General features: G+C 41.4%; 1 protein-coding gene across 1 annotated transcript in view; it reads left to right on the top strand.

Moving 5' to 3' along the window:
* The window catches only part of LOC145409291 (synaptogenesis protein syg-2-like), a 53654-nt gene that overhangs the window by 7000 nt on the left and 32914 nt on the right, over positions 1-13740 (top strand). Inside the window, exons 2-3 of the mRNA XM_080279769.1 lie at positions 3424-3556; positions 11350-11543. Coding sequence (XP_080135895.1) covers positions 3424-3556; positions 11350-11543 — 327 coding nt within the window. The remainder of the gene's footprint in view (positions 1-3423; positions 3557-11349; positions 11544-13740) is intronic.

Below are 13740 nucleotides of genomic sequence, written 5' to 3'. Positions count from 1 at the left end.
TATATACAGTATAGTACTGTAGCTGCGAGAGACGAACTGCACGACCACACTGATCTACAGAACTCCCTGATCCCACTCCCTCGCTCCCCCGTCCACACACCATCGTCAATCATCCTTACGGTCGTTTCATAGCCCTTCCTCTCACACCTTACTTCCTTACCCCTCTTTTCCCCCCTTTCCCTCCCCTCATCCTCTTAACTCTCTTCTCCCTTCCCTCACTCCTCACTCTTTCACCCTTCTTCCTCCTTCCACTTCTTCTTCTCCTCTCTTACCCCTTCCCTTTAACATCGCCGACTTCCCTTTCTCCCCCTTCCTCTTCTCTTCATGCTCTTAACCTGCTTCTACTTCCATATTAACATCAGTCTCCATCCCTTCGCCCACTTCTCTCATCCTCTTACTCCTGTTCCCTCTCCCTTTCACCCCTTCTTAGCTGCCGTTCTCCTCCCTTCACACCTTACTCTGTTAATTCTCCTCGCTCTTCCCTCACCTTCTTTCTTACACACCTCTCCTCACCTTGCTACTGCTCATCGCCTCAAAAAGCACATCCCACTTTCGCTTTTCAATCATATCTCTTAGCACTAGTTAGTATTTCCTTCTCACCTCATTATCCTATCTTCCGTCCTTCTCTCTTTACAGCTTCTCCTCCCGCCTCTATCCACCACTTTCTCCCTACAGTCCTCTGCCACAAGTGAGGCCTCTCGGAAAAGTAGGGATATTGTCTATCTTTTGGGATCGTGTAGAGATAACGGTGTCTCTCTTCTTACGCGTTTTGATGTATTGTGTGTGTGTGTGTGTGTGTGTGTGTGTGTGTCGATGTGACTACTGTTCTTGAACTGAAGGTAATTAATGAACCGATCATCTCACGTCTATTTACATCATGATGCTGACCTATCTTCAGACTTCCCATTTGTTTGTGTACTTTAAAATTCTTGTAACTGAAGGGAGTTAATGAACCGATCTTCTCCTTTCCATTTACATTATGATTCCGGTTACTGAAGGGAATTAGTGGACTATCATCTCGCATATCGTTTGTCTGTTTACATTATAATTCCGGCTTCTCCGTTCCCCTGTGACGGCTATATCATCCCACCTACCCCAGCCCACCTGCCCAGTTCCAGTGACAGGTGCGTTTGATTATTGTAATTGGTTGCTTACCCCCACCCAAGATCAATAGAGCCTGGCGAGAGGTGACGGCCGCACGCCAGCACTATAGCTAGTTTGCCTTCATGTGACGGAGCTGGACCACTCCCAAAGCTCAGATTCCAGGTATTGGTTGCAGGAAGTTCGATGGGCCTTAGTTGTGAGATACGAATGAATCTCCTTAGTTACTAGTAAAATTTGCTCCCCAAGCTGAATACACTTAAGCATTAACTAGTAAATAGGGGTCTTTGCCAGGTGAAAATAAATGCACTTTAGACAGTTGGCTGGGTATAAATAATTAAATGACGCAGGAGTGAATGATAAAGAAAGGGCAAATGACTATGCAGACACTCAAGGAAAATAAGATAAGATGAAAATGACCTTAAATGACCTTTCCCTGACCGCCCCCACTCTGCCGGACTTTCCACACTAATCTTATCCTTCACTTCACTTCAATTTCGCAACCCGGATTCCTTTCCCACCTGCTTTAAGAATGCATATCGCTCTCCATTTTCATCCACTTTTATTCAGTGTGATATTTATTAGTGTTTATTGTTTGAGGGTTTGTGTGTGTGTGTGTGTGTGTGTGTGTGTGTGTGTGTGTGTGTGTGTGTGCAGAACATTTATATTACTCACAGCAATAGATGGACAATTTTCATGTCTGTACCCCGTCTGGGAGCAATTTAGAGGAATTACACGGCCAAATTGGGCTTGGTGCACAGTAACAACCTTGCCCTTGTGTATAGAAGAGTTTTGAATTTGCAGGCTAATTGAACCAGTCGGTAAATGCAGTAGAATTTCTAAAAATAGCGCAGGTTACGTATGTCTGTGTATGAACGTAACTCGTGTCATGTTTTACGTATCTCTGGCCCTCTTCGTAACTGAACTTTTGTAAAATGTATAACGCTGTGAAACTGGCGAAGATATTTTATTATTTTTTCTCTGTCATATACAAACCATACTCATGAAAGCAACAAAAAAAGACAAGGAGCGGTAAAAATCCGCCATAGGAACGATTACACTCAAGCTTATTTGACTGATTTCTGACTTCATAAAAATTGTCTGGCGTTAGTATGAAGAGAACAGCAGAGTTATCTTGGACATGGAAGGGTTAAAATAATTTCAAATATATAGGATCGACCCGAAGTACGTTGTGGAAGGCCTTCTCCTTGGTCCTTCAGTTACCTGTACCGTGCACACTCCCTCCCAGACATATTTATAACTCTCCTTAACTTCAGTTGTGTATATGAAAACTTGTATACTGTACGTCAGTCCTTACACAGCTACCAAAAGTCTCACAGTCAAATTAAAGTGTATAGTAAGGTGGCAAAATAAGAACAACAGGAACGAACTGTGATAATAGTTGGCAGGTTGGGAGACTTATTTAATGTACAAGTTGACAAAGATAATTTTCAATACAATATTTGAAATTCGAAATCCAGTGTGGACTCTTTGGACCTTTCTTTGCCAGCCTTCACCGTCTCTTTTATATTACTGAAGGACAATACAATCTTTTATATATTACTGAAATCTCTGGAATTATGGCTCCACCTCACCAAGCAAACCATATAGGCTAAGTTAATACTATAATAACTGTTGTGGTCGGCCTGTGAACTGTGCCCTAAATAAAGCCCCACCACAGGCCATTGCTCTTTGTTCTCGTCCACCGCTACACTTTCTGCTGTGAGATTCATGATGTAAATGCTGCGACACAATACCCAGGTGTGTATGTATTGTAGCAGACGGTGAGTATTGGCATCCAGACGATGACGTAAGAAGATGTATGACGCCATAAGTTGCGTGTAAGAGGACTGCTGAGCCTCTGGGAATAGCCTATCTAGTTTATGCGCAGAGTCTGATACGAAAAATTTACAGTATATAGATAGATAGGTAGATAGATAGAGATAGACATATAGATAGATAGAGATAGACACTTAGATAGAGATAGATATATAGATAGACGAATACTGAGGGACGCTGTATAACCGGGCAGCTCCACCACCTGATCATATAAGTGCCACTACATAAAGGTGTCCCTCTCCAGCACCGCTTAGACCTCTCGTAGTGAAACGTTTAATGTTAACTTCAGCAACCTTTGTCTTTTCCCCTCATTCCTATCATTACAGTTTCCTTTATTTTCTTGTCTTTTTCTGCTTGTCTTATAAGCTCACTCTTCTTCAGCGTTCTTTCCTTGATATTTACGGATTTCATACAACTGAGATTAAAGTGAGAAAAGTACAAAGTGTGATACATACTAATTTGTTGCTTTTCCGTCCACTGCAGGGCCTGTGTCGGTGATGGCAGGGGTGGCAGGTGCTCCTTCTCGTCTACCCTGTGTCGTCATACAAAAGCAGCGAGGAGACACGCCCATCCTTGTCCTCTGGTACAAGGATGGTGCACGCAAACCCTTCTTCACGTAAGTAGAATCAGACACCTTAGTTGCTTCTGTGCTGTTATGATTGTAGTAATGTATAAGTAATGAGGTGATACACTCATCTTCGTTTCCTGGTTTAAGGATGGTGCACGCAAACCCTTCTTTTCACGTAAGCAATTTATCTCCCATTTAAGTAGCAGTATTCTCGCAATCACGTTTTCACGAGAATAGTATAAGTATTTCTCACCGAGTAGCAATACCTCGCACACCTTCAGGTAAAGAAGGAAAATGCGGTAAATAAGATTCCCCCATTACCTTCTGTGATTGGTAATGCCTTCAATACGAGGCGATACAGAAATAAACAGGAAACATTTACCCTCGTCCTCTGATAAAGTATGGAGCCCCAAATCGTTCCTCCGAGGGAGTATTAGTATAATCTCCCTTGCCGTAATACCTCGCATTTCTTCGTCACCTATTACAAGAGTCTCCTGTCTGAGCAGCTGCCTCCACATAATCCCGGAAACTGACAACTATTTTTTATGTAAGCCTATATATTTAGTTCCTTCCCTGGTACAGTAACTAAAATTATAGATATGCCGTGTGTCCAGATATTTCTTGGGTCATTACATACCGATTGTTATATTCAGTGGATAATTGAACAGCATAGAAAAAAGAGCAGTCCAAACACTTTCACTTCCAATAATGGTGGCGGGTTGCATGATGGACAGAGTGGTAGTTTGCACGCCACCGTAACCTGTAATATAGCATAAATTTTTCTTTTTCTTACCTTGAAATAAGCGTCAAAACGTGAAGCAAAGGAAGCATACAATATCGGGGATTCCAGTTACACAAAGGTGAAGTATTAAGGCTTCTGTACACCGAGATCGAAATCGGACATATTCTGTCTATCAATCTATCTATATGTCTTTAACCAGACGCCCTAATCCCGTAAAGGGTGGCTACAAACAAATCACCTTCATGTCGCCCTGTCCCTTGCCATTTCACTGCATTCCCTCCAACTTTCACCTCCTCTCTCAGATACCTCTCTACTCCATCCCTCCATATTCTGATGCCGATATACTCTGGTGCAAACTTTCCGATCACGTAGACCGGGGTAGAAGTTGTAAGAACACTCCTTTCTCTAAGACGAAGTTCGAGACATTTCCTTCATCACTGTCACCTAAAGCATGCCTGGAACTGAGAAGCGGAATGTCCATATTGTGACCCGAAGACTTTATTTTTCTTCTTTTTTCCGACCTTCACCTTAGGACATTTTGCCTCAGAATAAGGGCTTTATTCTGAGTGACAGAGGAGGTTTCGTAGCTTTTAATTTTGTAGAGTACACCTAACATTCTCTTGTTTGCTGTTGATATCCTTTTAATGTCGACACAGTTTGCATCAACAACGCACAAGGGAATACTGATTTTTAATGTGCTGACTAAACCGCAAAGGAGGACGCGTCACAAAGACTCCAAAGCTACTTAAAATATGGCTCGATAACAGATTCCAGCCTCACTGGTACAAAGCCTTGAGTTGTCCAAATCCCCAACATATTTCATAACGAACACTGTGCTGTGAGTAATTGTACAACATTCACAAATTAAGTTACGACCCAAGTGTGATAGAATAGAGGCTTTAAGTTCCTTAAATCCCCACATATTTTATAATGAACTTTGTGCTGTGATTCATTGCAGCACATTAAACTATTGAAGTGTTGTGCGGGGTTATTGACAACAGATCGAAGCTGGCGGTACATTTCAGCGGGGCCAGAATGGGACACCTTTGTGGCGTGGACGAAGAGTGGCACGTGACATGACACACTCTTCGCTCACACCTTGCCTTCTCACGCACCCCACTCACACTGTCTTACTCCATCTGCCTGCCTGTCTGTCTGTCTGCCTGTCACTCTGTCTCGCTCTCTCTTAAATGATGTACACTTAGGGTATGACAGACTGCAATTTTAAGTAAGATGATCTTAACGAAGGACATGTACAGTGAGTCATATTTTCCTTTTAGATATCCATTCCCTCCAAGAATCTGCTCTAAGTACAGTTGAATATTGCTCTTAATACTCCTCTTGAACTGAAATACTAGCTTTACAATTATATAAGCATCATACTGTAAGAAGTTATATGTATTTCCAACTGAGGAATTGACTTAAGTGGATTTTCTGCAGTTCGCCATCCATCTTTTGGGGAGTCGGAGCTAAAGAGAATACGCGGAAAAAAGAAATATGACATCCAGCTGAACGGATTGAAAAGCTCACATGAGGGTGATGGGGGATAATCGTAGCTTGTCAAACCCAGGATTCCCTCCGTTTCTTCACCCACCTTTCCCCCACTCCCCCTCCTTCTTCCTCCACTCTCTTCCCACTCCCCCTACACCTTCCCCCATCTCTCCTCACCTGTCCCACCTTCCTACTTCACTGCCTTGTGATGTGTTTGAAGTTCAGGGGCTAAGATTTGAACGGTTACCACGAACCTTAGCCAAAGGGATTGATCGAAGTTATTTTTGTGCTAAAGTAAAAGCGTAATTTCTGCTTCAATTGTGCCGCGTTTCTAAATGTATCGCACTAAACCTTTTGATTCCATTGACTGTGTGTGTGTGTGTGTGTGTGTGTGTGTGTGTGTGTGTGTGTGTGTGTGTGTGTGTGTGTGATAAACAAAGATGTTTTACCGTAGTTTTCATTAACCCACAAACGCCTATGACACTCAGCTCAATACAGATGCCTGAAGTTGGCTTTACTAAAGTACAGTCGCCATTTTAAAAGTTCTGTCACCTCTCATGCCTTTCTCCCCATGGTCTTTGAAAATCAGTCAGGGGAACTCGCAGCAACCGACACTGATGCCAGGGATCTGTGGACGAATATAGTAATCAGTGTCAGTTTCTACGGATTGACCATAAATTTTCATAGTCCATGGAGAAAAAAGAAGAGGCGGCATGAATTTTGATGCCAACTGTACCTGGGTTGCCCCGACCATTAGAGGGCTCCTGGTGCCAATGGTAACGTTCTCAGACGTTCGTACTCACTATCATCTGCATAAAATTGACAGGCGTAGCTACAACAAAATACTTGAGTGGTTTCAAACGTGAGGCAGTCAGCATACCTTTACCTCATTTTTTAACATATAACACAAGGCCTGTTAGCTTGTCTGTCTGTTCAAAAGGCTGAGTTACACAAATTACAGAGTGAGGTCCCCAGACAGCTTGATGTACTGCTGCAAGTAACACCTATAGTTTACGGAAAATGGAAATTTGTTATACACATTACTTACGCTTTGCGGCATTTCTTACTTTATTTTGTGAGGGAAAGTAGAGAGCAGAAGTTGGAGTATAGCCGGTGAGTTAGTTTTTTTTTTTTTTTTTTTTTCCCTCGGGCACTTTACTTAATGAGGCTTCTTCCACCTTGTTGCCTGGTAAAGATGTAGTGTTAGTCTCGGAGGGTGAGGTTACATAAACCCCTCAAAAACAAAATTATGAAACACATCTCATGGCACCTTTGTATGCTGATGTGGAGTGGGAGAAATGGGACATGAATCAGAGAAGAAAGGATGCTACATCGACAATTCCATATTCTTTCATCTGTGTCGTACTATGAAACTATAGATCAAATCCCTGCATTGTTACAAGGTGTGCGATTCCAGCCCTGCTCATCCACCCCTTTAAATGTGTAGCATTGCTTTTAACGATGTCTTAAGCTGATTAACATTTTTGAACATAGAAATCACCTTTATGAATATTCTGATTTACACTTTTGAACATGAGAATCTACTTATTTCAACATTATTTTTGTTGTGTAGTTTGGAGAGTCAACGTATCCCTGGAACTCCCATTTTGTAACTATAACTTCAGCTCAGCACTCGACGCGGCCACGTATCGTCCTGCTCTTTTTACAGGCGAGTTATCAGAGTGCAGTTTTATGGATGTGCACTCAGGCGCTGATGATGGTAAATGACCCGTAACATTCCCATTTTGTGCATGAAGCAAGTGTTTTGTCGTTGTGAGGGAGTGGATTGTGGGAGTCAGAACGTATTGCCCATGCTGCAACACCGTATATCTGTGGCGAAGTGAACTGTTATTTTAATGACATATCAGTATGCAGCCAACTGAATTAAAGGAGAACATTAACCATCTCACACATTATCTGTTACTTCTAGGTTTCCATGACTAGCACTCAGCTTAATAAAAACATCTGGCGTTATCTGGAACAGGGCGATAGAGTTGTCACGACCATGAGAGGATTTATAGTGACACTATTAACACTCAACTTAGGTTATTCTCAGCTGAACGTATGGTGTTAGCTAGGATAAAGCACAAGAGTTGTTCTGATCGTAAGGGGGTTAAATCATACCCTTTTTCACAGTCCATCAACAACAGCTAATCAAATGGAATACATGCACCCAACCTAAACAATACATGCGAACTTAATGGCCTATTCCTTTGATAACCCAACTACTTTGTACTCCATTGGCACGAGCAGCTAAACTCTGCGTGTCAAGCAAAGTATCACGGTGTTCCAGTACAAAGTTGGCCCCGCACGAACCTGGCCAGTGTTTCAGCCACTAAAACCCTGACGTCACGAGAACACCGCTAGTTTGGCAAAGTAGGTCACATCGCTTACCAAGGTGGGCGAAGTTATTTTACGGCTTCGTACCTGTTTTATACCTTTATTTTACTTGCCAAAGAAGAAAGAAGTTTTAATATAGCTTTGGAAAATAATACCCATAGATAGATAGATAGATAGATAGATAGACATAGATAGAGGGACAGAGATAGAGGTAGAGAGAGAAGGGGTTGGGGATCGTTTACCATTATAAAAAAAGAAGTTACGTTTCATCTTCGTAGTTGATTCATACCTAAAGATGGCAGGACAGTAACCGTGGGAGTTATTTTAATACTTTTATGCTATGCAATTAACATTCAGTAGCATTACAAGACAAGAGAAATTATCTTAATGATCTGCAGTGCGTTTATTCCTTTTGTTCACACGCTTAAATATGGGTTATACTTACTTCCGGTACCTTTAGATCTCTTGCCAAGATACGGAAAATTATTATACACCTACATAGTTACTCTCCGCTACTTGACAGCATGACAGAGTAAAAGTCATTTTACGGCTGTTAGTTCTTTATATCATGTGATGGCTTGCAGAGATAGCAGTTGGTATTTCACGGGTCTACGATTAACTCTTTGACGGTCGAGACACCAGTATGTTATTCCAGCTAAAACACCGTGACTGTGTTCAGTTGAGGGTGAGTATAGGTCCCTGTGTTAATATGGCTATCATTGACCCTAACATGGCCAGGGTAAATCTAGTTTTCTTTGGTGTTCCAGCAGACAGCGAATGATTATACATAACTGAGAGTAAACACAGGAGCCTGAGTGTTAGTATCTATAACAATAATCCTCTCATAGCCAGAAAGCCTCTTGTATTCTGCTGGAGATAATGCCGGGCTAGATTATTCAGCTGAGAGTGAGTTATAGCAGCTTGGAAGTTTTAGGTTCGTTGTATCATTGGATCGCCTGAAATTATGGAAAGGTATTTACGGCTTTGTAATCAGTCCACCCTTTCATATTCAGAGATCGGAAAAAAAGAAGCAACAAGGAAAGATATATATGCGCTATCTTAAAATAACTGATTATGATGTTTATGTGAGGAGAGTCATAGTACTGCAAAACGCGGCATACCTTGAACTTTCCTCTCTCCACTTGACTGACAAGAAAAACACTAAAATACTGTGAAGTTTGCCGGTAAATTACAAGCAAGGAGGGAGAGAGGCACAGAGGCCTAGTGAGGAAGTGAATTTTTGGCAAGGGATCAAGTATTGGGGCTAAACCAAACACTCTTGAGTTGTATTTTGTGGCTAGGGAACGTGTTACTTCTACCTAGATTTATATACAATTCTGTATTTCGTATTGTATGCATCGGTGTATGTAAATTCTGAAGAAAAAATCGACAGAGCAAGCGAAGCGAACAAAACAAATAAACAAGAAAAGTTCTGAAGAAAAAATACAGGAGCAGAACAGAAAAAAAGATGAGTAAAAAAAAAAGGGGAAGATTGATGAAGAAATAGGAAACAAAAATGAAAGCTGCAACAAAGGGTGAAAAGTAAAATGAAAAAAATGTTGCAAAAAGAAAGACAAAAAATAAAGGAAAAGGTAAAAAAGTTCTAAGCAGCGAGGAAGGAAGCAAAAAAAAAAAAAAAAAAAAAAGAGGGGGAGAGGGAGAGAGAGTGTAAGAATACTGATAAAAGTAAGAGCTCAGCAAAACACAGAGTAAAAGAAAAAAATAGAAAATGCTAAAAAAAAGGTAATGGAAGACGAAAGAAAAGCTCATAATAAAAATGGTAGAAACAAAAAAAAAAAATAATAATAATAATAATGTTAGAAGACAAAAAGAGACAGGGAAAATTTTATAAAGAACAGAAAATTGTACAGGAAAAAGAAAAAAAATGAATATTTAGAAAAGAGCACGGGTAGAGCAGGAGTCATTAGGGTGGAGGTCATAGCCTTTAAAACACACACACACACACACACACACACACACACACACACACACACACACACACACACACACACACACACACACACACACACACACACACACACACACACACACACACACACACACACACACACACACACACACACACACACACACACACACAGTCAGGGCCACCAATGAAGGCCTCGTCAATATCCCAAATGACCCGATTTAGCCACTGTTGCTGGCCGTGATCTGCTGAGTTTCCCCTGCAGGCTTATGGCGACGTGGCCGGCTGGGTCTCCTGAAATAGCTCAAGCATTAATAACTCCTGAGCTTCCTTGGGGCTGGGGGTGATGCTGGGAAGGTGAAGCGGAAGGGGGAAGAAAAGAGCAATCAGAAAAGAGGAATGTAGGGTTATAAGGAAAGGAAATATGGAGATGACTATTCTTTCCTTTGTGATGTATGTGTAAAAAAAGACTCCAGTTTTTAATAGCCCTTGGGCTTCCTGGCGGCTGGGGGTATGCTAGGAGGAGGAGAAGCATGAAGAAAGGGAAAAGGGGAGCCGAAGGAGGAATGTAAAGGGTAAGTATAGGTGGGGGATGAGAAAAGATTTACGGAGATATGTTCCGTTCCTTGAGTCTCCTGAAATAGCCCAGACATTAATGATACCTGAGCTTCCTGAGAGCTGGGTGGAGACTGGGAGAGAGAGAAGCATAATGGGGAGTTGGGGAGGGAATAAGGCGGGAGTCGTGAGATTTGAGAAGAATGGGTCGGCGATTTTCTATAGTTATTTGTGCTTTAGTAACATAGGTAACAATCATTGACACCCTCAGACTCTCAGGAAAAAAAAAAAAAAAAACTTCTGACGTATACCAAAACACAAGACTTGTCCCAACCATTGGAGTTAATAATTTCACGCTTCCCTTGAGCTAGCTGGATGCTGAGAGGGAAGCAGGAAGAAAAGGGAAATAAGAAGGCGGAAAGTGTAGGTGTTAAGTACAGTCAGGTAGCTGTTTTGTGTGTGTGTGTGTGTGTGTGTGTGTGTGTGTGTGTGTGTGTGTGTGTGTGCTTTGAGTTCTCCTTGAATTTCTTTTCCGGGACGAGATTTGAACTCTCCCATTTTTTCCGAAAGCATTAAATTTATGGGCTTGATAAGGTTATTACCACCTGAGGCGTTCTTGTCATTGTACCAGCTAGCTGAGGTTGGAACAGTTTAGTCTCTGAGGCGTCGAGAAAAGGCCAGAAAACTGTTATATTACTGTTTTCATTTTTAATTACAATAATTATATTATATAAAATGCAATCCACCCGTTCATTTAAAGATCATCCTTTCTTCTTTCTTTCCCAGCATCGACCTGCGAGAGAGCTGGAACAGGGAGGAGTTCATCGGTAGTGAGGTGGAGGGTCGCGTCAGATGGGAGCTTTCACGGGGCCACCTCATCATAGACCCCCTGCTGGGCTCAGACTCGGGCAGGTATAGGTGTAGGGTGGATTTCCTCGACGGTCCCACCCTCTCTGCCTTCGTCAACCTCACTGTCTATGGTAAGTTTATCGTTAACCTCTCTGTTTGTGGTAATGAGTTTTTCGTTAGCCAGTCTGGCTTTGGTAAGATGTTAATCGTTCGCATTTGTGTCTGTGGTAAAGAGTTTTTAGTTATCCTCTCTGTCTAGGCTAAGATAAGAGTTTTTCGTTAGCCTCTCTGTCTGGAGTAGAGAGTTTTTCAATACCCTCTCTGTCTAGGGTAAGCAGATTTTCATTAACCTCACTGTCTGGGGTAGGGGAATTTTTGTTTCCCTTACTCTCTGTACTAAAGAATTTTGTGTTGCCCTTGCTCTGTATTGTACGGATTTTTTTTATGTGTATTATTCAAGTGGGAGGACTATAGGATCTGGCAGCAAGGAAAGCTAGTGTACGAAGAGAGAAAACTGTCAACAGGATAGGGGATGGAGTGCACCACATAACACTCCATATATAATTCAAGCCAAGACGGGAAAGCCAGAAGATTTATAAGAGCATTCAGAATAATTGTTTGCTGGGGAAATACTGTACAACGGTTTCGACTCGACTCGTGGAAATCTACATTAAACAGTTTTTCCTTATGTAGGTATAATTCTTCCAGTCTATTATACAAGGTTTGGATGATGTGTGAATGAATGTGCAGTCCAATTCACTGGGCCGAAACTGCTACCTCCTCAAAAAATAAATAAATGAATAAAATAATTATAAGGGCACAGTGTAATTTGACCAAGCTTACCTATGATTTTTCTTTATCTTTATGGTCATTATTAGCAAGGGATATTTCGCTGTTGACGAATAATTTATCGTTTTTGAGGAGAGGTGAAGGCTTACAGAACCTCCATACGGACATCCGCAGAGCGCTCTATACAAACATCCACACAGCGCTTAATACAAACATCCACACAGCGTTCTATACAAACATCTCCACAGCGCTCTTTACAAACATTGACACAGCTCTCTGTACAAACATCCACACTGCGCTCTTCATGATATATCGATATCACCCTATTCTCCATAAAATATACAGTGAAACAAAATTCCCTCGTAATCATTGCCACTATTTATATTCGTGTTTTTGCGGGAATTTTCAGCATCATTTACATAGCTGCCTACCGTTGCCTTTTTTTTTTTTTTTTTTTTGGCTCTCATATTACCATGAACATACAGTATATATATTTCTCTCCGTAAATCCTCGTAAAAATAGGCGTTGATTAAAAGCAGTTTGCCCATTCAAACACTGCGTAATTTTATATATCGTCGCCCTAACTCAGCACCAGCTGTAAAATTTTCCATTGTGCCCTTTTCCACCCTCAAAAAGAGAAAAAAAAAAATGATGGAGAAACGATATATAGTTTTGCATTAATCTCCGTAGAATTATTTATATATAAATTCCTAAAGTTTAACACTGCCAGGAGGTTTTAAAGGAATGAGCTGAATGTAAAAAAGCTGTATAAAAGAAACGTGAGCATAGATGTGAGCAATGCTGTGTATGATGGGTGTATTTATGAGATATGGCAAAAGGGTGTAAGAGAGAGGGTGGGAGGGAAGGTTGGAGAGAGAGAGAGGAAAAAAATGAGGAAAGAAAAAAGATGGAACAAAAAGAATGACGGAGGGAAGGGGGGAAATGAGAGGGGTGAGTCGTCAATCTATATGTGTATGTGAGGAATGAGCAGAGCGATGTGAGAGGTGTGTGTGTGAGGGTTGATAGTAGAGGTGTGGAGGAGAATTACATGTTTGATGTATGAGTAGAGGTACATGTGTATGTGAGATGAGTGAGTAGACTGGTGTGGGGAGGTGTATGTGAGGCGTTAATAGAGGTGTGTAGAAGTGTACGAGTATGTGAGAGGTATGAGTAGAGGGGTGTGGGGAGGTGTTTGTGGGAGGTGTTATTAGAGATGTGGAGAGGTGTATATGAGAATTATTAGTAAGGGTATATGTGAATGTGAGAAGAGTGAGCAGGGTATGGTCAGGTGTATGTGAGGTGTTAAAAATGGTCTGTCCTAAGTAAATATACAGATATAGTCCTGTTAAAATGAAAATACTACTTGTAAAGCTCATTTGCCACTTTTATTTGCACTGCTGTTCGTAAGATAAAAGTAATAATATTTTGGAATATATCCTTGGCTTGTAACGCAGGTTGCCAGTGTTTCCAGAGTATATGTATTATTTTCTCTTATACAGGCCAAAAAGACACAGTTTATTTTTTCCTGAGCAAGCAAAT

This window comes from Coenobita brevimanus, chromosome 80 (assembly GCF_032717465.1).
Source record: "Coenobita brevimanus isolate Jiangsu-jjx chromosome 80, ASM3271746v2, whole genome shotgun sequence".
NCBI classification, from domain to species: Eukaryota; Metazoa; Arthropoda; class Malacostraca; order Decapoda; family Coenobitidae; genus Coenobita; species Coenobita brevimanus.
Note: the sequence above shows the minus strand (reverse complement) of the source record. Positions and strands in the feature narration are given on the sequence as shown.